Raw genomic sequence first — 26,320 nt, 5'->3', positions numbered from 1 at the left:
ACTTTTTCACTCTCCTCCTTCACTTTCATCAAGAGGCTCTTTAGTTCTTCTTCACTTTCTGCCATAAGGGTGGTGTCATCTGCATATCTGAGGTTATGGATATTTCTTCCAGCAATCTTAATTCCAGCTTGTGCTTCTTCCAGCCCAGCGTTTCTCATGATGTACTCTGCATATAAGTTACATTGCAGGGTGACAATTTATATTACAGCCTTGTAATAAATAATGTATTATTTATTAATACAGCCTTGACGTACTCCTTTTCCTATTTGGGACCAGTCTGTTGTTCCATGTCCAGTTCTAACTGTTGCTTCCTGACCTGCACATAGGTTTCTCAGGTCAGGTGATCTGGTATTCCCATCTCTTTCAGAATTTTCCTCAGTTTATTGTGATCCACACAGTCAAAGGCTTTATATTCTTTTATTTAAAAAAAAAAAGGAAGAAAGAAAGAAACAGGAATAAGCCTCCACAAAGATTGCTCTTATCCAAGTTCTATATTAACTTAGATACAGAGTGTCTGTGTCTTTATAATGTATCTAGATGATAATGCTTCCTTGTTAAGAAACCGCCTGTACACATTTGGGGTAGGAGAGAAATCTGCCTACTAGTGATTTACAAATGAGCATTTGAGGCATGAACTGTTCCTACACCCATTTTTTATCATTAGTTATGAGCTTTATATATGAAAGACCTACCAGCACTTCTGCTTAAGAAAAGGCAGCACTTTAGTTAGAAATGGGGCATATATTTGCCATAAGATGGCATTTACTTAATACAGCAAAGGAGTCTATCAAGTCAGTGGGCCTTTACCTCCCTGTCTCTCTGCCTTGAGTCACGGGGCCCGCACTTGTGTGATCGGGTGGGAAACGTCTTGCAAGACATGGCAGAGGCCTGGGTCCGTCCCTTGCTGCCTTGTGACCTCAGCCAATTTACTCTACCGCCCCAGGCCTCAGTTTCTTCAGCATTTTTTTTTAACTTAAATCTCTTGCCACCTCAAGAATGTCAGTCCAGAGTTCTCCCCTCACTCTTTCTCCAGCATCATCAGTGTCCCTTCTGTCCCGGACCGTTACTGTCTGCATACGGAGTGCTGTGGTTGCCCAGCTTCACCTTGCTTCCACCTGTTTTCCAGACACTCCCTCATTTCTCTTCTCTCTCCAGAGCAAAACTCCTTGAAAAAACCACTGTCTGAAACTCCCTCTTCTCTACTTCTTTTTTTTTTTTTTTAATTTATCTAATTTTTTAAAGTGGAAGTACAGTTGATTTGCAATGTTGTGCCCATATCTGTTGTCTAGCAAAGTAACTCAGCTGTACACACATATATACATTCTTTCTTATATCCTTTTTTATTATGGTTTGTCATGGGCTATTATATTTCTGTGTGCTGTATGCAGTAGGACCTGTTTTATGTCTATCCTAAATGTAATAGTTCGCACCTGCCAACCCCAAACTCCCAGTGTCCCCACCTCTCCTTCCCCTCCTCTTCTCCACTTTTCGACTCTGTCTAGTTATCCTTTGGCCGGTGCCATTCCCTCAAAACAACTCCTGTGAATGTCGACCATAATCTTTTTTAACGTGGTTTGTCTCCATCTCCCCCTACTGCCTCCTACATCATTAACAGCTCTTTTTCAGTCTCCTTTGCAGATTTCTTTTCCACATCTCAGTTTCTGAATGTTAGAATGAGCCACGGCTCCCTCCTTGAGTATCTTTTCTATCTATACTCCTCCCTAGGTGATTTTATCTAGTCTAATGGTTTTAACATCATCTTATGCTGATGATTCCCACATTTGAATCTCCAGTCACACTTGTTCCTGGACTCCAGGTTTTATTTCCAGTTGACTTTTCCCCAAACCTCCACTTGAATATCTGGTTGGTATCTTAAACTCAACATCTTCGGACTCCTAACTCTTCCCACCCCAGACCCCCAACCTTTTCTTTCTGTAGTCCTCCCATCTGAATTTCATTCTTTCCTCCCGAGTAAATGACAGCTTTAATCTTCCAGTTGCCTAAGTCAAAAACTTTGAGGTCACTGTTTTTTCGTATGCACATCCTTGATTCAGCCACTTCTTATCACATCTATCACCATGGTCTCTTACTTGGCTTATTACAGTGGCCTTCTTCTGCCTTATCTCCTTGTTTCCATCTTTACCTTTCCCCCCAGCTTTACTGAGACCTCTTGACACAAAATACTGTGTACATTTAAGAACTGTGGTGTTGGAGAAGACTCTTGAGAGTCCCTTGGACTGCAAAGAGATCCAACCAGTCCATTCTGAAGGAGATCAGCCCTGGGATTTCTTTGGAAGGAATGATGCTAAAGCTGAAACTGCAGTACTTTGGCCACCTCATGAGAAGAGTTGACTCATTGGAAAAGACTCTGATGCTGGGAGGAATTGGGTGCAGGAGGAAAAGGGGACGACAGAGGATGAGATGGCTGGATGGCATCACTGACTCCATGAACGTGAGTTTGAGTCAACTCCAGGAGTTGGTGATGGACAGGGAGGCCTGGCATGCTGTGATTCATGGGGTCGCAAAGGGTTGGAGACGACTGAGTGACTGAAATGATACTGATACTGAAGGTGTGCGACATGTTGAGTTGATTCATTTATGTATTGCAAAATCATTACCACCACAGGCTTATATAACACCTCCAAACTGTCATACAGTTATTTCTTTTGTTGTTGTTGTTGAGAACACTTAAGGTCTATTTTCTTAGCAACATTCAAGTATATAATAAAGCACTATTAGCTAAAATCACCATTCTGTACATTAGATGCCCACACATGTCAATCATATAACTGGAAGTTTGTATCCTTTGACCAATGACCACCATTCTACTTTCTGTTACTTACTTTGACTTTTTTAGATTCTACATATAAGTGAGATCATACAGTATTTGTCTTTATCTGTCTTACTTAGCACGATGCCTTCAAGGTTCATCTAAGTTGTTGCAAATAGCAGGATTCCCTTATTTCTCATGGCTGAATAATATCTACTAAGTATCTAAACCACATCTACTTTATCCATTCATCCATTGGCAGACTCTTAGCTTGTTTCTATATCTTGGCTATTGTGAGTAATGCTGCAATGAAAACAGGAATGCAGACATCTCTACAAGACCCTGATTTCAGTTCCTTTGGACACATACCCAGAAGTGGATGTCTGGATCATATAGTAGTTCCTTTTTTAATTGTCGAGAAACTTCCTTGCTATTTTCCATAGAGGTTGTACCAATTTACATCCCCACCAAAGTGCACAAGGGTTCCTCTCTGCACACCCTTACCAACACTTGTTCTCTTGTATTTTGATGATAGACATTCTAGCAGGTGTGACGTGATCATTTTATTGTGGTTTTGATTTGCATTTCCCTGGTGACTAGTGCTGTCGAGCACTTTTTTCTGAACCTGCTGGACCTCTGTGTCTTCTTTGGAAACTTACACACTGTTTACTCAGTGTGTCTGCCTATTTTTCCATCAGGTAGTTCAGTTTTTTGTTTTCATTTTTTTGTTTGTTTGTTTGTTTTGCTATTGAGTTGTGGGACTTCCTCATATACAGAAGTCCCCCTTTTCTGTGATTTTACTTTCTGTGGTTTCAGCTACCCACTGTCAACCATAGTCCAAAATATTGATTGAAGACTCCAGAAGTAAATAATCCATAAATTTAAAATTGTGTACCATTCTGAGTCGCATGATAAAATCTCACTGCTGCGTCCTTCCCAGGATCCCCAACAATTGACATCGTCACGGCTCAGTGATCCAGGGTCCCCTACAGCAGATGGTCGTCTCATGTATTGTCAGGCCAGTAGTAGCCTAACAGTAGGTTACAGTGCCTGTGTCCTTCACCACACTTCATCTCATCACACGCACACACTTTCTATCATCTCACACCATTACAAGAAGAAGGGTGAGTACACTACAATAAGATATTTTGAGAAAGGGTGAGAGAGAGACCATATTTACACAACTTTTATTAGAGTATATTGTTATGGTTCTATTGTATTATTAGTCATTTTTAATCTCTTATTGTGCCTAATTTATAAATTAAGCTTTTATCATAGATTTATACATGTAGGACAAAAACATAGTATATACAGTGTTTGGTACTCTCCAGTTTTAGGCATTCACTGGAGGTCTTAGAACCCCACAGATGAGGAGGGTCTACAACTGCTTATCAGATGTGTGATTTGCAAATATTTTGTCATTCCATACCTTGTCATTTCATTTTATTGTTTCTTTTGCTGTGCAGAAGCTTTTTAGTTTCTTGTAGTCACACTTGTTTTTTGCTTTTGCTGTCTTATCCAGGAAATCACTGCCAAGAACAATGTCAGAGAGTTTTCTTCCTATGTTTTCTTTATAGGTACAATGTTTTCAGGTTTTAAGTTTAAATATTTAATTCATTTGAGCTGATTTTTTTTTCTGACTGGTCTAAGATGGGATATTTTCATTTTTTTTTTTTTGCATGTGTTATCCAGTTTTCCCAGCATCATTTATTAAAGAGACTACCTTTTCCATGTTAAGTATTCTTAGTTCCTTTGTCAAATATTAGTTCACTTTACATGTGGGGGGTTCATTTCTGGGCTCTTGATTCTGTTGCATTGGTCCTTGTGCATGTTTATGCCAGTACCATACTATTTTGATTTCTATAGCTTTGTGGTATAATTTGATACCAGGAGCGTGCTGTTTCTGGCTTTGTTCTTTCTCAGCATTGTGTTGGCTATTTGGAGTCTTTTGTGGTTCCATGCAAATTGTAAGATTGTTTTTTCTATTTCTGTTAAAAATGCCATTGGAATTTTTAAGGGATTGTATTGATGGCTTTGGGTAACATGGATGTTTTAACAATATTAATTCTTCTGATCCATGAACATGAGAAATCTTTCCAATTGTTTGTGTTCTTTAATTTCTTTTATCATTATCTTATAGTTTCCATTGTGTGTCTTTCATCTCCTGGTTTAAGTTTGCGCCTATTTTATTGTTTTTGATGCTATTACAAATTAATTATTTTCTTTTTCACATATTTTGTTGTTAAAGTATAGAAACACAACTGTCTACTATATGTTTGTTTATTTTTGTATCTTGAAACTTTACTGATTTTTAAAATCAATTATAGCAGGTTTTGGTGGAGTTTTTAGGATTTTCTATATATCATATCTATATATAATGTATCTATATATAATATATCATTCACACACAAAGATAATTTTACTACTTCCTTTCCTGTTCGAATGTCTTCTTAAAATTGAAATATAATTGACATTATAGTGTTATATTAGTTTCATTATGTTAATAACATAATGATTTGATATATGTCTATATTGTAAAATGATTACCACAATAAATCTAGTTATCTGTTACCACACAGCTACAACTTTTTTCATTTTTATGATAAGGACTTTTAAGATATGTTCTTCTAGAAACTTTCAAATATATAATACTGTTTTATTAACTATAGTCACCATGCTGTACAGTATATCTCCAAGACTTATTTATTTTGTACTGGAAGTTTGTACTTTTTGAGTCCCTTCCCCATTTCACCCCTGTCTAACCCCTGCCTCTGGCAACCAGTATTCTATTTTTTGTATGCATAAGTTCATTTTTGTTTTAGTTTTTAGATTCCACATATAAGTGAGATTGTAGGACATTTGTCTTACTCTGCCTGGCATTTCTCTTAGCAGAGTGCCCTCAAGGTCCATCCATGTTCTTGCCAATGATAGGATTTTCTTTGTATGGCTGATTAAGATTCCATTGTGTGTATATATGCGTGTGAAGTGTGTATGTATATATGTATGCTGCTGCTGCTAAGTCGCTTCAGTTGTGTCCGACTCTGTGTGACCCCATAGATGGCAGCCCACCAGGCTCCCCCGTCCCTGGGATTCTCCAGACAAGAACACTGGAGTGGGCTGCCATTTCCTTCTCCAGTACATGAAAGTGAAAAGCAAAAGTGAAGTCGTTCAGTTGCGCCTGACTCTTGGTGACCCCATGGACTGCAGCCCACTAGGCTCCTCTGCCCCTGGGATTTTCCAGGCGAGTACTGGAGTGGGGTGCCATTGCCTTCTCCAGTATATATGTATATATACATGTAACACACACACTTTACATATATGTATATATACATGCAATACACACACACTTTACATATATGTATATACACATGTAACACACACACTTTACATATTCTTTACCTATTCATCCATTATAGACACTTAGTTGCTTCTTTTGAGCTATTGTAAATAATGCTGAGGCGAACATGGGGTACAGATATCATTTTGAGTTAGTGTTTTCTTTCCTTCAGATAAACACACAGAAGTAGGACTACTAGATCATATGGCAGTTATATTTTTAATTTTTTGAGGAACCTCCATAGTGCTTTATGTAGTGGCTATACAAATTTACATTTGTATCAACAGTATATAAGGTTTCCTTTTCTCCACATCTTTGCCAATACTTTAAAAAAATTGTTATAGCTGTTCTAACAGCTACAAGGTGATACCGCATTGTGGTTTTGATTTGCATTTCCCTCGTAATTAGTGATATTAAATACTTTTCACGTATCTGTTATGTGTATATCTGTTATGTGTATATCACGTATCTGTATATCTTCTTTCAAAAAATTTCTATTTAGATCTGCCCACTTGAGTCATATTGCTTTTTGCTCTCAAGCTGTATGAGTTGTTTTTAGTACTTGGATATTAATCCTTTGTCAGATAAATGATTGAAAAATATTTTGACTTATTCCATAGGTTTCTTTTCATTTTGTTGTTGGGTTCTTTTGCTGTGCAGTGCTTTCTTGATTTATCTAGTGCCACTTGTTAATTTATGGATTTGTTGGTGTCCAGTCGAAAAAATCATTGCCAAGACTGACGTCAAGAAGCTTACCATCTATGTTTTCTTCTAGGAGTCCTGCTGTTTCAGGTCTTACAGTCAAGTCTTTAATGCATTTTGAGTTAGTTTTGTGTTTGGTATAAGATAGAGGTTCAGTTTCTTTTGCATGTGGATATCCAGTTTTCTCATTATTTATTGAAGAGGCTGTCTTTTCCTCATTGTATTAATATATTCTTGTCTCTTTTGTCATAAATTTATTGACCATATATGCATGCTTTTATCTCTGGGTTCTCTATTCAGTTCCATTAATCTGTGTCTAGATTTTTTTTGCCAGTACCATCTGGTTTTGATTACCATAGCTTTGTAATATAGCGTGAAATCAGAAATGTTGATGTCTTCAACTTTGTTCATCTTTGTTAAGAGTGTTTTGACTATTCATACTCTTTTGTGATTCCATACTAATTTTAGGGTTATGTTTTTCTGCATCTGTGAAGAATGCCATTGGAATTTTGATAGGAATTGATGAATCTATAGTCTGCTTTGAGTAACATGAACATTTCAAAAATATTCTTTCAACACATGAACACAGAATATCTTTCCATTTATTTGTATCTTCAATTTCTTTCATTGGTGTTTTATAGTTTTCAATGTACTGGTCTTTCACTTCCTTAGTTATATTTATTCCTAGGTATTTTATTATTTTTGATGCTAGTGTAAATAGGAATGTAAATGAGATATTTTTCTTCTTTTCTCTTTCCAATAGCTCAGTAAATAGCAATGCAACTGATTTTTCTATGTTGATTTTTTGTATCCTTCAACTTTACTGAACTCTTTTAGTCTAACATCTTTTGGTATTATCTTTAGGGTCTTTTAGAGAAAATACACTGTCATCTGCAAATGGTGACTATTAACCTCTTTCCCATTTGGATACTCTTTTATTCTTTTTCTTTCCTAATTGCTCGGCTTGGGCTTCCAATGCTTGGGCTTCCAATACTATGTTGAAAAAGGTGGTGAGTGGATGTCCTTGTTTTGTTCCTGATCTTAGAAGAAAAGCTTTCAACTTTTAATCATTGAGTATGTGTTTTGTTATATATATTGCCTTTATTAAGTTGAGGTACATTCCTTCTATACCCACTGTGTTGAGAGGTTTTGTTTTTTTTTAATCAGTTTTTTATCAGAATGGATGTTGAATTTTGTCAAATGACTTCCTGGAATCTGTTGAGATGAACATATGATTTTAACCCTTTATTTTGTTAATGTGGAATATCATATTAATTTATTTTGAAGATGTTAAACCATCTTTGCATCACTAGAATAAATCCAACCTAATCATTCTATATAATTAATTTATTGTTGACTTTGATCTGTTAATATTTTGTTGAGGGTTTTTGCATCTATGTACATCAGGATATTGCCCAGTAATATTATATTCTTGTATTGTCATTATCTTGTTTGGTATCAAGGTAATACTAGCCTGGTAAAATAAATTTGGAAGTGTCCTATCTGCATCAATTTTTTGAAAGTGTTGAGAAGGATTGTTGTTAATTCATTAAAAATTTTTTTTTTATTTAAGTCTATTTGACTTACAATATTAGTTTCAGGTATATAACATATTAATTCAATATTTTAATATGTTACATTATAGAGAAAGTTAATAAAATATTTATTATATTCCCTGTGATGTACATTACATCCTCTAACATTTATTTTATTTTATACCTAGTAGTTTGTATCTCTTAATCTCTTTCATCTATTTTGACCCTTCCACCACCCTTCTCTTCTCTGCTGCTAAGTCGCTTCAGTCGTGTCCGACTCTGTGCGACCCCAGAGACGGCAGCCCACCAGGCTCCCCTGTCCCTCGATTTTCTAGGCAAGAGTCCTGGAGTGGGGTGCCACTTCTTTCTCCAATGCATGAAAGTAAAAAGTGAAATTGAAGTCGTTCAGTCGTGTCCGACTCTTAGCGACCCCATGGACTGCAGCCTACCAGACTCCTCCATCCATGGATTTTCCAGGCAAAGAGTACTGGAGTGGGGTGCCATTGCCTTCTCCGGCTTCTCTTCTCTAGTAACCGCTAATTTATTCTCTGTATCTGTGAGTCTGTTTCTGTTTCATTATCATTGTTTATTTTTTAAGTGAAAACATACAGTATTTTTCTCTTATATTTCTAAACATTACACCTTCTAGGTCCATTCATGTCGAAAATGGCAAAATTTCATTAGTTTATTTATTTTTTAATTGGAGGAAAATTGGTTTACAATGTTGTGTTGATTTCTACCATACAGCAACATGAATCAGTCATAATTATATATATATATATATATATATATATATATATATCCCCTCCCTCTTAACCCTCTCTCCCCTCCCCACATCCAACCCCTGTAAGTTATTACAGAGCATCAGGCTGGGGTCCCTGTGTTATATAGCAGCTTCCCACTAGCTATTTTACACATAAAAGTATATATATATATATATATATATATATATATCTGCTACTTTCTCAATTCATCTCATCCTCTCCTTGCCCTTCTGTGTCTACATTTGTTCTCTACATCCATATCACCATTCCTTTTCTAGATTCCATATATATGTGTTAATATATGTTATTTGTTTTTCTCTTTTTGACATATTTTACTCTGTATAAGAGGCTCTAGGTTCATTTTTTTATGGCTGAGTATTTAAGTGGGTGGGTCGGTGGGTATATCTATCTATCAGTGGGCCTTTAAGTTGCTTCCATAGTTTGGCTATTGTAAAAAATGCTGCAATAAATATGAAAGTGAAAGTGAAGTCGCTCAATCGTGTCCGACTCTTTGCGACCCCATGGACTGTAGCCTACCAGGCTCCTCCCTCCATGGGATTCTCCAGGCAAGAGTACTGGAGTGGGGTGCCATTGCCTTCTCCAGGGGATCTTCCTTACCCAGGGATCGAACCCTGGTCTCCCGCATTCCAGGCAGACGCTTTAACCTCTGAGCCACCAGGGAAGCCCCTGTATTTTTTTTTAATTAGTATTTTTTCTTCAGATAAAAACCCAGGAAGGGAATTGCTGGATCATATTGTAGTTCTATTTTTAATTTTTAAAAGAATCTTCATACTGTTTTCCATAGTGACTGCAGCAAATTACGTTCCTACCAACAGTGCACAAAGGTTCCCTTTTCTCCACATCTTTGCTAATGCTTGTTATCTTTTTGTAATAGTCATTTTGACAGGTGTGAGGTGATATCTTGGTATAGTTTTGATTTGCATTTCTCTAATGATTAGTGATGGTGATCATCTTTTCCTGTGCCTGTATTCTTTGGGGAAAATGCCTATTCAGGTCCTCAGCCTGTTTTAAAATTCTATTGCTTTTATTTTTGATATTAACTTTTATGAGTTATTTAAATACTTTAGATATTAACTTCTTATCAGACAAATTGTTTGCAGATATCTTCTCCCAAGATTTTGGAAAAAGTAGGTTGACTTTTCATTTTTTTAATGGTTTCCTTTGCTTTGCAAAAGCCATTTGCTTATTTTTGCTTTTGTTTCCCTTCCCTGAGGAAACAGATCCAAAAAATATTGCTAATTAAGGGGTTTTATGGTTTAGGTCATTAATACATTTTGAGTTTATTATTGTGTGTGGTGTGAGAAAATGTTCTAGTGTCATTCTTTTACATGAAATTCTCTGGTTGTCTCAAAACCAGTTATTGAAGACACTCTTTTTTCCAGATTGTACATTTTTGCCTCCTTCATCATAGATTAGTTGACCATATAAATATAGACTTATTTCTGAGTACTCTTCTGTTCCATTGATCTATATATTTGTTTTTGTGCCAGTATCTTATTGTTTTGATTACTGTAGTTTTGCAATATAGTCTGAAGTTGGAGAGTATGATACTTCCAGCTTTGTTCTTTTTTCTCAAGATTGTTTTGGCTAGTCAAAGTCTTTTCTGGTTTCATACAAATCTTAGGATTATTTGTTCTAGTTCTGTGAATAATATCATGAGTATTTGATAGGAAATTGCATTAAATTTGTAAATTGCTTTGGGTAGTATGGACATTTTAACAATGTTAATTCTTCCAATCCATGAACTTAGGGTATCTTTCAATTTATTTCTATTGTCTTCAATTTCCTTCATCAATGTCTTATAGTATTTTTTGGTTACATTTACTCCTAGGCATTTTATTCTTTTTTATTTTATTACATGTGGGATTACTTTCTTGATTTCTGTTTGTGATAGTTCATTTTTAATGGATAAAAGCTCAGCAGATTTCTGTAATTATTGTATCTTACAACATCACTGAATTGAATTGACTTATTAATTCTAATAATTTTTTGGTGGAGCCTTCAGTTTTTTAAAATATATCCCATCATGTCACCTCCAGATAGTGATAGTTTTACCTCTTCCTTTCTAATTTGGATGCTTTTTTTTTTTTCCTTTCTTTGTCTATTCCTGTGACTAGGACTATCAATACTCTGATGAATAAAAGTGACAAGACTAGACATCTTTGTCTTTCTCACCAGTGAAAATGATGTTAGCCGTGGGTTTGTCATAAATATCCTTTATTATTTTGTGATATGTGCCATCTATACCAACTTTGATAAGATCTTTAATCTTAAATGGATGTTGAATTTTATCAAAGGCTTTTATGCATCTATTAAGATTTATCATGTAATTCTTATACTTTTTTCATTAATGTGGTATATCACATTGACTGATTTCTGGTTATTAAATCATCCATGTTCCTGAATAAATCCCACTCAATCATGATATATGATCCTTTTTATGTATTGTTGAACTTGATTTGCTAATATTTTGTTGAGGATTTTTGCATATATGTTCATCAAGGATTTTGGTGTGTAATATTCTTTTTCTTCATTTTTTACTGCTTTGTCTGGTTTTCATATCATAGTAATGCTGGCCTTGTGGAAGAGTTTTGAATTAACCCCTCCTCTTCAATTTTTTTGGAATAGTTTAAGAAAGATCTCTTCGTTAAACATATGATAGAATTCCCCTGTGAAGAGGTCTGTCCTATTTACTGAGCGATTTTGATTACTGATTCAACTTTATTACTAGTAAATGATCATTCAGATTTTCTTCTTCCTGATTCAGTCTTGGAAGATTAAGTGTTTCTAAGACTGTTTCCCTTTCTTCTAGGTTGTTCAGTTTATTGGCATATAACTGTTCATAGTATTCTCTTATGATTATATTTCTGTGATACAGGTTATAACTTCCCCTCTTCCTTTCTAACTTTATTTTATTTGGGCCCTCTCTTTTTTTCTTGATGAGTCTGGCTCAGTTTTTTTAAAAAACAACTCAATTTCATTGATCTATTGATTTTACTTTTAATCTTTATTTCCTCTCTGATTCTTATTTCTTTCCTTCTGCTGAATTTGGGCTTGATTTGCTTTTCTATTTCTAATTTATTTATATGGAAAGATAGGTTGTTTGAGATTTACTTGTTTCTTGAGGTAGGCCTGTGTCACTATAAGCCTCCCTCTTAGAACCCCTTTTGCTGTGCCCCACGGATTTATTTATTTATTATTTAATTATTTTTGGCTGTAGTAGGTCTTCATCGCTGCATGGGGTTTTCTCTAGTTGTGGCTCATGGGGGCCACTCTCTAGTTGCGGTTCCTGAGCTTCTCATTGCAGTTACTTTTCTTTGCAGAACACACGCTCTAGGGCATGCAGGCTTCAGTAGTTGCAGCTCCCAGGATCTAGAGCACAGGCTTAGTATTTCTGGCAAGTGGGCTTAATTGCCCCATGCCATGTGATATCTTCTTGGATCAGGGATTGAACCCATGTCTCCTGCATTGGCAGACATATTCTTTACCACTGAGCCACCAGGAAAGCCTTGTCCCATGGATTTATAAAGTTGTATTCCTATTTTCAATTCTACTTACATAACATTGTGGTTGGAAAAGATGCTTGATATAATTTCAGCCTTCCTAAATTTTTTGAGATTTGTTTGTGGCCTAGAATGTGATCTATCCTGGAGGAAGTTCCACATGCACTTAAGAAGGTGTATTCTGCTGTTTTTAGATGGAATGTTCTATAGGTATTGTTTGGGTGAAATGTATTATTTAAGGCTACTTTTCTTTATTGATTTTTTGCCTGGATGAACTGTCTATTGATGATGTGGGTGTTTGTTCTATAAATATTTGATAGAATTCACCAGTGAAGTAGTCTGGTCCTAGACTTTGTTTGTTGACCAACTTGAATGCTGATTCAATCTCCTTACTCACTATTGATCTTTCATATTCTGTTTCTTTATGATTCAGTCTTTCTGGAAGTTTTTCTGTTTCTGGGAATTTTTCCAGGTCTACATTATCCAGTTTGGGGCATGTAACTTTTTTTTAATGGTCTATCATGATATTTTGTATCTCTGGGCTATCAGTTGTAACTTCTCTGTTTTTTGTCATTCTGAGTCCTTGTCCTCTTCCAGTTTTTCAAAGTTTGTCTGACTAAAAGTTCATAAATTTCATCTTTTCAAAAAAAATAAAATCCACTCTTAATTTTAATGATCTTTTTGATTTTTTATGGTCTCTATTTCATTAATTTCTGCTCTGATCTTTGTTATTGCCTTGCTTCTGCTAACTTTGGGCTTACTTTCTTCTTTTTTTCTAGTTCCTTGTATTGTAAACTTAAGCAGTTTATTTGAGATATTTTTTCTTTTTTCTTAATATATGCATATATAAACTTCCATCTTAGAACTGCTTTTGCAGCATTCCACTTTTAAAAATAATTTATTTAATTTTTGGTTGTTCTGGGTCTTCATTGCTACATGCAGATTTTCTCTAGTTGCAGAGAGTGGGGACTACTCTCTAGTTATGGTCTGTGGGCTTCTCATTGTGATAGCTTCTCTTATTGCAGAGCACAGGCTCTAGGGAGCATGGGCTTCAGTAGTTGAAGCACATGGGCTTATTTTTTGTGGCTCTTAGACCCTAGAGTGCATAGCCTTCAGTATTTGTTGTGAGTGAGCTCAGCAGCTGCACCTCCTGGGCTCTAGAGCACAATAGTTGTGGTGCATAAGCTTAGTTGCTCCACAGCATGTGGAATCTTCTGGATTAGGGATCAAACCTGCATCTCCTGCACTGGCAGTTGAATTTTTTTTACCACTGAGCCACCAGAGAAGCCCACCATCTTTTTTACTGTGCTCCCATTAACAAATTGTTGAACCTAGAGCTATTTTTATGCTTTATGACTTAACCTTTATTCTAGAGTTAAATAGCACATCACCATGTTATAGTATTAGAGTATTCTGAATATGACTATATGCTAACCTTTACCCCTGGGTTGGGAAGATCCCCTGGAGGAGAGCATGGCAACCCACTCCAGTATTCTTGCCTGGAGAATCGCTATGGACAGAGGAGCCTGGCAGGCTACAGTCCATGGGGTTGCAAAGAGTCAGACACGACTGAGCGACTAAGCACAGCACAACACAGCATCAACATCTGATATATTTTTATGTTTTCATTTTAGTAGTTGACATTTTTTCCTTTCACCTCAAATAACACATTTCAGCCTTTCTTATAAGGCTGGTTTAATGGTGATCAATTCTCTCAGCTTTTGTTTATTCTGGAAAGTCTTATTTCACCTTTAGTTCTGAAGAACAACTTTGCTTGGTAAAGTATTCTTGGTTGACAGTTTCTTTTACCACTTTGCCTATATCATCCTCATACTCTCCTGGCCTGTAAGGTCTTTGCTGAGAAATCCACTGATAATCTGATGGGAGAAAATTTTTGTCTCTTGCCTCTTATAAATTCTTTTTTTTCTCTGGCTTTAAACAGTTTGATGATTACATGTCTTGGAGAAGAATGTTTTGGATTAAAATTTTGAAATGACCAATTAACTTCATGAGGTTAGATCTGTCTTTACTTTTTAAAATCCATTCTTAACACAGAATTACCCTTTAAAACACAAATCAGGTCATGTTCCTCCTCTGCTGAGAACCCTCTAATATCATCATCTTGGAGTGAAGGCCACCATCTGACCTTATCCTCACCACTCTCTTCATGGCTCATTCTGGTATGGCCACAGCTTTTCTGAGTTTTCCAACTTTAGAGCTTTTCTCCTGCTTTTCTCTCTGCTTGTATACTCTTTCTCAAATATCCACATGACTTTCATCTTCAAATATTGTCAGTAAAACCTCCTTGGCTGACTACTGATTATTTAGAAAATCCAGCAGTCCTCCCAATAGTCAGTGCTCCCTTTCCCCTTAACTTGCCTTACTTTTTCCTCCTGCACTTATCTATTAATACTTTATTCTGTGTCTCTCTTTCCTAACTAGAATATAGGCTCCAAGAAGATAGAGACATATTGGTTTTGCTTGTTGCTGGATGCCTAACTCCTAGAAATGCACTTGAAACCAGCTTTAAGAGTGAAGGTTTAAACTATTTCTTAATGGATGGGTGAATTAATGAATGATTATATAAAACCAGGGTGGTGGAAAAGGTGATCTCTAAGATCTCATTCAAATCTGCTTATCCCTGATTTTGTAAGTTAAAATGTACTTCCTTTTTCTCATTAATGACTTGAAAATGCATAAAATAAAACCACTATGTTAGGAAATTATAGCTTCAGCTCAACTAATTAACATAACGTCTGACTTTTTTGTTTTTGGTTCGTTTGATGTGCTTTAAATGAACTCATTTATTCCTCACAGCAACCTTGTCGCATAGTTGTTATTATTTTCATTTTGGGGATGTGTGAATTGAGGAAAATAGAGGACAGATTAGCACACAGCCCAAGGTTGCATACTAGGAATGCAGAGCCAGGATTTGAACCCAAAATTATAGTTCTTTATGGTAAGTCATCATTTAGGGAATATAAAAATGAAAATTTAATGGGTGGTACATACTATTTAAAACATAACTCTTTCATTTTAATATATTCTCCCTTAAAATATTTTATTCAAATATACATATTTGAAACATGGATATTATAGACATTAATTTCATGAAATATATACCTGTTAGTAAGTGATATTGTAATAAAAGGAAATACAAATATAATTTCCTCAGTCATTTATTTTATGCTCTGATTTTTTTTTTCCTTCTGATTTTAACTCAAATTGTTTGAGCTTTTTATTTGTCTTTGGTGGGCATTTAGTATCTTAAAAACTGTGATGTCATTCCAACTACTGGAATTTTTACACAGTCACCAGGGGATTATTTACTATACCCTGATGGCTCAGACGGTAAAGAATCTGTTTGCAATGCAGGAGACCTGGGTTTCATCCCTGGGGCAGGGGATATCCCCTGGAGAAGGGAATGGCAACAGCTGGCTGGAAAATCCCCATGGACAGAAGAGCCTGGTGGGCTACAGTCCATGGGATCACAGAGTCGGACCCGACTGAGGGACTGTCACTTTTACTTTCTTTTTTGGATTGATTTACTTACCTGAAAATCAGTCTGAGGCTCAATAAGAATATATGACAGAGAATTATTTCCTTGTTCTTGTCACTGTCTTCTCTCTAGCTTTGAGGTCCTATTGGTGCTTCATGATCAAGAGCTCATATGCTGTTACACAAACCTGTTTGGTCAAGGGTGAGGGAATCCCAAGTACCGCGGTGAGGAGTCAGCTGGATGAGCACTGGGGTGTGATCAGTGGAAAGCACCTGCTAGCATGAAGCAAAGGGGAGGGAAAGGAAACACTTTGTGAAAATAACTGTTTATTCTAGTTTGTACTTAAAGTTTTAGACTCTTATTAACCCTTACCATATCCCTGTGAGGAATGCAGTATTTTACTGATTTTCACAGATGAGGCTTAACCAGTAAAAGTGCTTGCTTGTCTGCATCCAGAGCCTGATGCTTTCTGCTGTACTGCTGCTGGTGCTTCATCATGTTCCTTAAAGCTCAGTCAAGAGCTGCTTGTGAGAGAGGCGTTAGGCTACCAGGGGCATCTCAAGTTTCAAGCAACACCACCCAGATTTCTATTAATGGGACTCTTCTGTGCAAGGAATATAAGGCAAGTGCTCCGTGAATATGCCTAGAAATCCTTAATTCAGTGAATTTAAATGATCTGAATTCATTCTTGTGGGGGTAGGGAAGAAGTGGAGTATCTCTGTGTAACTACTATTTTACTCAACACCTAAGGAGAAATCTCATTTCAGTTTGAATTAAGAATTGATTAGAGAGTAAAATGTCAATTTGAGTCGAGAAATTCTTTTGAAATTGCATAAAAGGAAGCCCCCAAAGAAAGCATATTTGTGCAGCATACATGCAAGGGAAAGAGTGCTCCTTTCAAGAGGGAAATGTTTTGAGAGGGAGCAAAGACATTTGTGAGAAATTGCCTTGTAAGAGAGGGAAATGCAGGCAGGTGGCCTCGAGAATATGGGAACAAAAGTATCTTTGTTCTTTGAAACTGAAGAGTGCTGGCAAAACTGAAATAATCTATAATTACTGCTAATTCTCTGCTGGGCATCTTTTGTGAACATTTTCTCACCACTCTAACTAGAGAGTGTGTTTCTCACGGGAGGGAGGCAGGGAGGAAGTGCCCCACCCCTAACTGCAAAGCCTGAGACTGAAGTTAGTTAGCAAGTGTCTTCCTGTGGCCAGCACTCTCCCACTGCATTGATTTGAGAAAGATGCTGGACACTCGCCTCCAGGTGGCCTTTAAACCCACAAAACCAATTAAAAACTCTCTGCAGCTTGAACAGTAGCTGCCTGGATGAATAAGGTCTTTTCTCACTGAATTTGGTTCTTACACAGCTGATGGAAAGGAATAGAAGCTCAAATTACCCAAAGCAGGAGGGTTTTTACACTAGAGCAACTAAAGAGACCAAGGAAAGTAGTAAGGGGTACTGTGTGACACGGCAGCTGTGCGCATGCCTGCTTGCATGAAAAGGTTCATTCTTGGCAGTTATTTCCAGAGAAGGCAAGGGGCCAATAAAGCTTTTGATGCTGGCTCGTCTGTCATTGTCAGCTGTCTCCCTGATTCAAGTCCACCTGCAGGCTCGGAAGCAGCAAAGTGGCCCACACCTTCATTTATGGGGCATTGGCATCAGCCTCTGCCTGGCCAGTGAGATCAGGAAGGCCCCTGGCAAGAAAAGATTTGCACTCACAGAATCTTAAATTCCCCTTGCCTGGAGCAGTGCAGGCTAGCAAACCTGAAGAGCTAGAAGTTCCCAAGGTTAAGCCAGAGGATGGATTGTGAAATGAGAACTGACAACATCTCCAGAGGGTTGAAATTAAAAACAAAACCCACAAATGGTTGGATTACTGCTTTTTAACGGTGACATTGCTTCTTACCACCCTGGCTTTGAGTAGAATGCTAGAGGAATCACCCAGGCAATGAGTTCAAAGGTTATTAAATGGCAGTCATTTTCTGGATTCAAGAATGACTATTTGATGGAGACAAAAATATGAGAAAGAACTCCCTTACCTCACACATGATATAAATGATTTCTCTACCAGTTTCAGAAGCGGTAGGGACGACAGTTGGAAGACTCGAGGTAATTAGAACGTGTAACTCTGTTTGCTCTCTTGCGTTTCTACAAAGTGTTCAGCAGGAGTGCACAGGGGCTGTGTGAGGAGTGGTCACACGACAGGGAAGGGATCGAGAGGAGAGCAACCTAGCTTCCGGCTTCCTGGAGCCACGTGGGGTGGATGTGGACGTGTGTTTGTCTGGTGCTTCTCAGGCCACCTCTTCCCACTCACTAACACGGCCTGCCTTTCTGACAGCCAGGGAGAGGAATTTTCCGTTAAGAGTAGACAGGAAGAGGAAAATGAGAATCTGAGAAAAGGGCTGGCTTTAGACTTAAGCAATGTGAACTCAACTCTGGGGTCCCTGCTGTCGCCAATGGTGCTGAGACTGTACACGAGGAGGGACGGTCAACTGAGGTCCTCAGTAGAGCTGTTACTCCATTCCTGACACTGGCTACACATGAAAAGTGAGTAGGTTAAAAAATAAGCTTGAAAAAAAAGTCAGCTGACTAGCTATTCAATCAGAGAAATATTTTGGCCTTAATTATTTGGATGCTACCTGATCTGCCTCTTGAGAAATTTGTATGCAATTCAGGAAGCAACAGTTAGAACTGGACATGGAACAACAGACTGGTTCCAAATAGAAAAAGGAGTACGTCAAAGCTGTATATTGTCACCCTATTTACTTAACTTATATGCAGAGTACATCATGAGAAACGCTAGACTGGAAGAAACACAAGCTGGAATGAAGATTGCTGGGAGAAATATCAATAACCTCAGATATGCAGATGACACCACCCTTATGGCAGAAAGTGAAGAGGAGCTAAAAAGCCTCTTGATGAAAGTGAAAGTGGAGAGTGAAAAAGTTGGCTTAAAGCTCAACATTCAGAAAACAAAGATCATGGCATCCGGTCCCATCACTTCATGGGAGATAGATGGGGAAACAGTGGAAACAGTGTCAGACTTTATTTTTCTGGGCTCCAAAATCACTGCAGATAGTGACTGCAGCCATGAAATTAAGATGCTTACTCCTTGGAAGGAAAGTTATGACCAACCTAGATGGCATATTCAAAAGCAGAGACATTACTTTGCCAACAAAGGTTCGTCTAGTCAAGGCTATGGTTTTTCCTGTGGTCACGTATGGGATGTGAGAGTTGGACTGTGAAGAAGGCTGAGCGCTGAAGAATTGATGCTTTTGAACTGTGGTGTTGGAGAAGACTCTTGAGAGTCCCTTGGACTGCAAGGAGATCCAACCAGTCCATTCTGAAGGAGATCAGCCCTGGGTGTTCTTTGGAAGGAATGATGCTAAAGCTGAAACTCCAGTACTTTGGCCACCTCATGTGAAGAGCTGACTCATTGGAAAAGACTCTGATGCTGGGAGGGATTGGGGGCAGGAGGAGAAGGGGACGACAGAGGATGAGATGGCTGGATGGCATCACTGACTCGATGGACCTGAGTCTGAGTGAACTCCGGGAGTTGGTGATGGACAGGGAGGCCTGGCGTGCTGCGATTCATGGGGTCACAAAGAGTCAGACATGACTGAGCAACTGATCTGATCTGATTAGATATAGTTTACTATTAAGAATAACCATCTAAAAAGTATCTTTAAAAAGCTCCTGTTTTTCATTACCTTCTGCCCCACCGAGGTGGCAGTAATTCAGGAAGTGAACAGAAACTTCAACAACAAGACAATACTTAGAGTGCATTAAATAAATATAAATTTTATTAAAAACACTCACATAGCGTTATCAGGAATGATATAATAATAAACGCTTTCAAATAACCTGCATTCATAACATTACAATACTTACAGTATTTATAACCATCCTCAGATTTTTATAGACAAACCGAACATCTCATGAAAATAAGTTTTTAAAAAAAGCGTAGAAAAATGCACACAGAACTCATTATCTTAGTGTCAGACGGCAGAAGTTTCCTACACAAGTTAACCACTAGCTTTAGAAGTGAACTGTACACCACTGTGCGTCAATCAGGATGAAAAATTCATTCAAGTAAAGTTGACACCACTCAGAAGCATTTTCAAGTATGGCTATATAGTCAACCTGATATTCCTATATAAGCAAATTGGAGATCTGCTTTCCATTCATTCTGAGGCAGGTTTGATATTTACAATTATAGATCTGATATTTACAATATGCCACTTAATTTCTTCTCCTTCCTACCTAGCCTCTCCTCAACCCCCCAAACTATACGTCCTGCTCTGTTGGCCAGCAGTTTGACAAATGACAGTGGATTGATACAGAAACCAAATATTCACTCATCTAGGGATTTGGTTGACTCAAAATCAACAAATGTGCATGTAGTAACCAAATATTTAGGGTTAGATACATGGCATATGCAAAACATTCAAATCATGCAGTTTGAAATATATAAAGCAAATGTTCTTGAAATGCTTGTAAACTGGTCACAGCCAAAAACTAGAGAAGAAAAATTTATTTTAAAGACAAAAGCCATGTTTTGACTAAAAAATTCCATTAAGATTTGACCAATAAAACTCAAAGGCCTCCATTGATTAAGAATTTATTTGAAATGTTAAAAAGCAAAAATGTACACAGACTAAGACATAATTGTACAGTTGATTGCACACCATCCCCCTAAGTGTTTTCCTTGTGTAGAAAAGTCCTGTGGATCTGTACCTGTATTGATTACAGGATCAAAACATCTTTTATTTAGAGAGTTAAAGACTCTAGCCAACAGCCACTTGCCAAACTCCTGACTTACAATTTTCCCTTTATCAACTCAGTGCATTCTATTTTCATGTAATTTTTTTCTGCTTGAAACAGTCAAAAGATTTTCCAAACTCTTAAAATGCTTTTCTTTACAATAAAAACAGCCAACAGATTTACAAGATTAGTTTTAGTTACATCAGGACATATACAAGTAAAATAGGAGGGATTCAAAATAAAAGGGTTAAATCCCTGAAAAAGAATATATTATTAACCTACAACAATTTTACATGAACACAGGTGACGTGTTGGCATAAGGAGAACATGAGCTGAAATATCCCTGAATTTTTAGAACAAAAAGGTTGAAGTTCAAGTTATACTTGCTAAGAAATCAAGTATTGGAAAAAGGTATGTTTTTTTTTTTAACTAAAAAAAAAAAAGCCTTGGAAAAAAATGATGGTACACAATGCTCTAAGCTTTCACTCTCAGTTCAATATCCTATTGCCAAACTAGTGTTGAGGTATATGACAAGTAGGAACATCACTCAAACCTTTAATGAATTCTTAGCTCACATTATGATATATTTGTAGCAGGTTGAGTAGCACCATCATGATGTGAATTTTGTTTCAAATCTATATATATATATATTTATATATATGTATATATTTTAATTTCTTTTTACAGTACTAAAATACTAAAGCATTGCGTTAAAAAAGTTTGTTTACAATTTAATTTACTTACTATACATCTCTTTCATTTCTTTATACAAATTAATGATTTAAAACCACCACAGCAAACCAGCTGCCTGTTTTTAAATTTTTTTAATTAATAGATTCACACGGAACTAACCCTGTTTATTCATCTTATGCAGGCATCAGTCTGCTCAATCTTTCTGGTAAAGAGGACACTTAAGCTAAGACATGACAACATTAAAATGTACAATTATCAACACAAAGGCAGACTGCCATTTGGTTCACCAAAGGGAACCATACAGATCCATAAAACAGCATTGGCTTAAGTGAACTAGCTTTGTTGAGTCTGTAGCATGCTTTTATTTATTACCTGCAGTTAATAGAAAATTCTTAAAACTCTACATATTTGAGCAATGAACTTGTCATACAATTTTGTATAAAACTGTTTTACAGTATAGCATGTAAGATGAGCACCAGAAAACATGTGTTTTGTGGACTAATGTATTCCCTTGAATCCAGTAAGCCCCATTTTGGATGTAACTGGCTGTAATAAAAATGGATACATTGCTCATCAGCAGATGCATGGCTAAAAGCAAAAATATTTTAAAAGCTTTCCTTAAAAAAATCAACTTTTCATTCTAAAATGAAAGTAAACTTTTTTTCTTTTTCTTTTTTTAAACATCTCAGTACCTTAGCATTGTTCAAGTTGTCAAAGCTTAGGTAGACAAAGTGCTTCTAAAACACCATTTAAAATATTTATAGATATACATGTCTGTGCACATATACATATGTGTATATATATGTACATATATATGTTTATTGTCCTACAAGGACTTCACTGGATGAGCAAAATCCAGAGGCCTTTAAAATGTCCACATTTTAAAAACTAAGCTTGTGTAAGAATAGATAATTATGATTAAAAACTCGAATGAAAAGGTACCCCCATTATTCAAGGGCATCAGAGTACACTGATAGCATCTTGATGGAATAAAGGCATTAAATTTTCAACTGTTAAAGACACCATTTTCTTAGCACCATTTCTTAGAACATCCAAACAAATTCAGTGTTTTGCTGTCTATTCACGCTTCCTGTAGCTATTTCGATAAATAAAAGTTAATATTAAGGTTACAGTAAAAACTGCATGTTTAAAAGCCATAATTCCAGTATTTCAGTACATTGTATATTCAGCACCAGATGGTATTTTAAGATTCCTGCCCCTGTAATACTACAGTACTTGATTTGTGTTCCATGACTATGCAAACTTGGTATTATTAGAAGTGGTCACAGATGTGTAGAGTTGTAAAGGGGGGGAATCACATTTACATATCGTCCCGTCCAGTAATAGAACCAGTGTTTAAAAATGTAAATTGTGGAACACTTCCTTCTCCACCTTCTTTTTGCATAGAATGCTTTGGTCTTTTGCCTAGATTCCATCTGTGACCACTTAGGAGTCAGTGGAAATTAAGTGCTATGGCAAGATGACCTCTTGTTTTGCTGGTGAGCCGAGGTTCCTCCCACCACATTTGTCAGGATTACTGTGTCCTTTCACCACTGCCCACGTCATGAGAACTACACTAACGGACAAGTTGGTTGTGGTCTTTTCAAATGAGGTAACCAACTCAAGGGGCGACATCATATGTATCTGTTGTAAGGCCCCGTGACCCTAGTGAAGGCATATGGAGATGTAGTTACTGTGGAGTCTGTGGTCACGGACATGGTCCTTTCAGCAAGGGACTTGATGAAGCGCAGGTAAGTGGGTTCGGAAGGTTCATGCGGCTCAGTGGGCTCCCGTTTCACCTTTTTGCCGTGGGTTTTCTGAGACACATAGTCCGGGCCGCACTTTTCTTCCTCTTTCTCACGGGCTCTCTCGGCCATTTTGGCTTCCCAGAGCGCCAAGCCGTGTTTTGGCTCATTCATGCTCTTGTGCTGGTAAAAGACAAGCGAGATCCTGGTGGGGTGATTCCTGTTGGGATTCTTTAAAGGGGTCGTGGCGTGCAGCTCGCGCTTTGCACACTCGATGAGAATTGACCCATGAGTTGGAGCCACAGCCACTCCTCCGATGTCAGGATCCAGGAAGCTCTGCTCGCTGTCAGACCAGACCTCATCATTGTCCTCGGTGGCCGAAGGCTGCTTTTCCTGACTGCCAGCCTCGTGCACTTTGTGCAAGCCTTCCTGCACAGAAGGAGTTCTCTCATGGTTAAGACCCGGAAGCACCTTAGATAAGCCATTCGCTGTGTGGGAGAGCATGTCGTTCTCCTTGTTTTGGAGATGCAGAGCATGAAGGGAGCTGTTGAACATGTTTGGAGCTGCACTGTAGTTATGGATTAAATGAGACGCTGGGTGATGCTCACCATTTTTATAGTCTATGTTTGAACTGCTCAAATTGGGTGGTAATCTAGAGGTGGCTCCTATGAAGTGGCCATCCATCTCATGTGTGGAATAAGGAGGAAATGTCCCTACATGGTGTACATTTGGTCTGATAGTACAGCTGCTGAAGGCATCTCCTTGCATATTTTGGTTTCCATAACCTAAGTATTTAGAAGTAAAACTCTGGCTGTTTCCAAACCTTGGCTGGTAAAGTGTGTGGATGGGTGGCAGATTTAGCTTAGAGAGAGGGTCTTGGTTTGGATACCTATAGAGATCCATGGGCTGAGACTGGGGAGAATAGGAGCCCAGATATTGGGAGCAGTTGTCCACTGATATGTTTCCATTGCATTGATATGATGGATACTGGTTACTCTGATTCAAAAGCCCAGGGTAGGGGCTCATGGGATTGGAAGAATTCAAATAGGAACCTGCAGCTTGGGATGAGGTGGAATAGAGGTTCACAGGGTTGGCACCTCCATAAATATCTGAAGTATGCGAAGAGCCTGGATAAGGGCTCATTGCATTGGGCCGTCTCATGTACAGATTGGTGGATCCAGACAAAGAGTACGAGCTGACCGACTCTGACTGAGAGTTATTAGTTAAGGGGTGATGTGGCTGCTGCTGTGGGGGCTGCTGCTGGGGTTGCTGCAGCTGTGGCGGCTGCTTCTGTGGCTGTGGAAGTTGTTTCTGCAGTTGGGGCTGGGACTGGGGCTGCTGGGACAGCTGCATGACTGGTCCAGGAGGTTGCAGAAGTTCTGTGGACAGGATAAGAGACAGCAGGGACAAATATGCTTGATTATCATTTTATGAAGGCCAGTGAGGACGTTTACACGCATGTGAGAACCAGGACTAGAATTATGCAAGACCTGTCAAACAAGGGTAAGAGTAACATCAGAGCTCTCTAATCACTGTCGTGCATAATTTTCTGTGTCTAAAGTGTTAGAAATAAAATGGCAGAATCCATAACAGTGCAACTGGGTGAATGGTGGGAAATGTAATAAAACATCCAGAAGCCATTCCACTGAGGGCACCATGTGCTCTGGAGCTTCTGTGGTTTTGATCACGCCACACTGTCTACTGAAGTGCCCCGCCCCATCCTCCCCATCTCCCTGCCCTTCCTTGACGCAGTCATCCTTTCCTCAAGGAAGCCTTCTCTAAAGCCAGCTTCTAGTGCTTCTGTAATTCTTGGTCATAGTCACTGCAAACATTAAGTCAGATAAAGCAACAGTCATAATATACTGGATACTGGAATTTATATATAATGGATATTGGAATTATCCATGTTTAGTTCTTTCTTCACCTCACTGTAAAGCAATTCCTTGAGGGAAAGGATCCTGTCTCATTTCACTTTATTTCTCCATTGCCTGGCAAACAATGTTAAATGGGTAAAGAAGCAAGAAAATTTGTTACGGAAGATTTAGCAATGCTATGAGAAAAAAAAAAACGGCATTCATTTAAATACCCAAAACACCTTATACAATTGGCAAACTCTATTTCATTAGCATGCTTTCCAGGAAGGAAATCCACACAGTTATAGATAGAACTTTAAAGAAACGTTTAGCTTTGCATGTGAAACTGGTAAAAGTCACACTTCTGTTTCATGACTTCACTTAAGCAAAAAAAAAGAAAAAGTAATATGAGATCAGAACAGATAAATGGAGCTGCAATGGCAGTTCTGAGAACTGAAATGACTACTGCAGAGGCCAGTTAGAAGGAACTAGATGCAAAGTTCTTACTGATTATACTATATAGCTAACTTAAAGGAGCTATCAGGGAGTGGATAGGATTTACTTAGTGTAAATCAACATATCAACAAATATTTATTAAACATCTTTGACATATGATTCTAAATGACTTAGTTTTATCTCTGAGATTCAGAGACAAATCAATCAGTAGGGAGATTTGACTTAGTGAAGCAGAGATGGGCGGTTCCAAGCAAAGCAGGATACTAACGCAAAAGATACACATTTTTCTTTTGTTTATGGCTAGGTCAATACCATCTCTTAAATTTGGATATGGACAACATGTTGTATGATTTTATTTTTTAGAGTATTAACTATAGTCATAAAGCAAGAAGCTTTAGAAAGAGAATATTCACTAGGCATTGATAAATAATGCTCTATTGCTGTAACTATAGATGTGATCTAGTTTGATGGGTAAAAGTTTTATAAGAACTGTATGTGGAGCCCCCTTGCATACCTCAGACTCAACCTGGCTAAGGAAAGGTATCTTGTTCTCCTGCCCTTCCCCTTCCATATCTCAATAAATAGTACTATTATCTGGGCTTATAACTTTAGAGTCATCTTTAACTATTTTTTCTCCCTCATTCTAATGGTTTTTTCACTGATGTATTGATAATCATTT

General features: G+C 37.6%; 1 protein-coding gene and 1 long non-coding RNA gene across 8 annotated transcripts in view; one reads left to right on the top strand and one right to left on the bottom strand.

Moving 5' to 3' along the window:
* The window catches only part of LOC147371072 (uncharacterized), an 88,573-nt gene that overhangs the window by 37,675 nt on the left and 24,578 nt on the right, over positions 1-26,320 (top strand). The window lies entirely within an intron of this gene.
* Positions 19,912-26,320, bottom strand: part of TET2 (tet methylcytosine dioxygenase 2) — a 143,524-nt gene continuing 137,115 nt past the window's right edge. For all 5 annotated transcript variants that reach the window (XR_015165768.1, XR_015165770.1, XM_086406898.1 and 2 more), the window contains one exon: positions 19,912-24,711. Coding sequence is in view for 3 of the 5 variants with exons in the window: in XM_086406898.1 (XP_086263024.1) it covers positions 23,222-24,711 (1,490 nt within the window). In the remaining 2 variants the exon portion in view is untranslated. The remainder of the gene's footprint in view (positions 24,712-26,320) is intronic.

The sequence above is a fragment of the Bos grunniens genome, chromosome 6, assembly GCF_055505025.1.
Source record: "Bos grunniens cultivar Pamir isolate PY7600 chromosome 6, Bosgru_T2T1.0, whole genome shotgun sequence".
In the NCBI taxonomy this organism is placed as follows: Eukaryota; Metazoa; Chordata; class Mammalia; order Artiodactyla; family Bovidae; genus Bos; species Bos grunniens.
The sequence above is the reverse complement of the archived record's forward strand: the minus strand, read 5'-3'. Positions and strand labels throughout refer to the sequence as shown.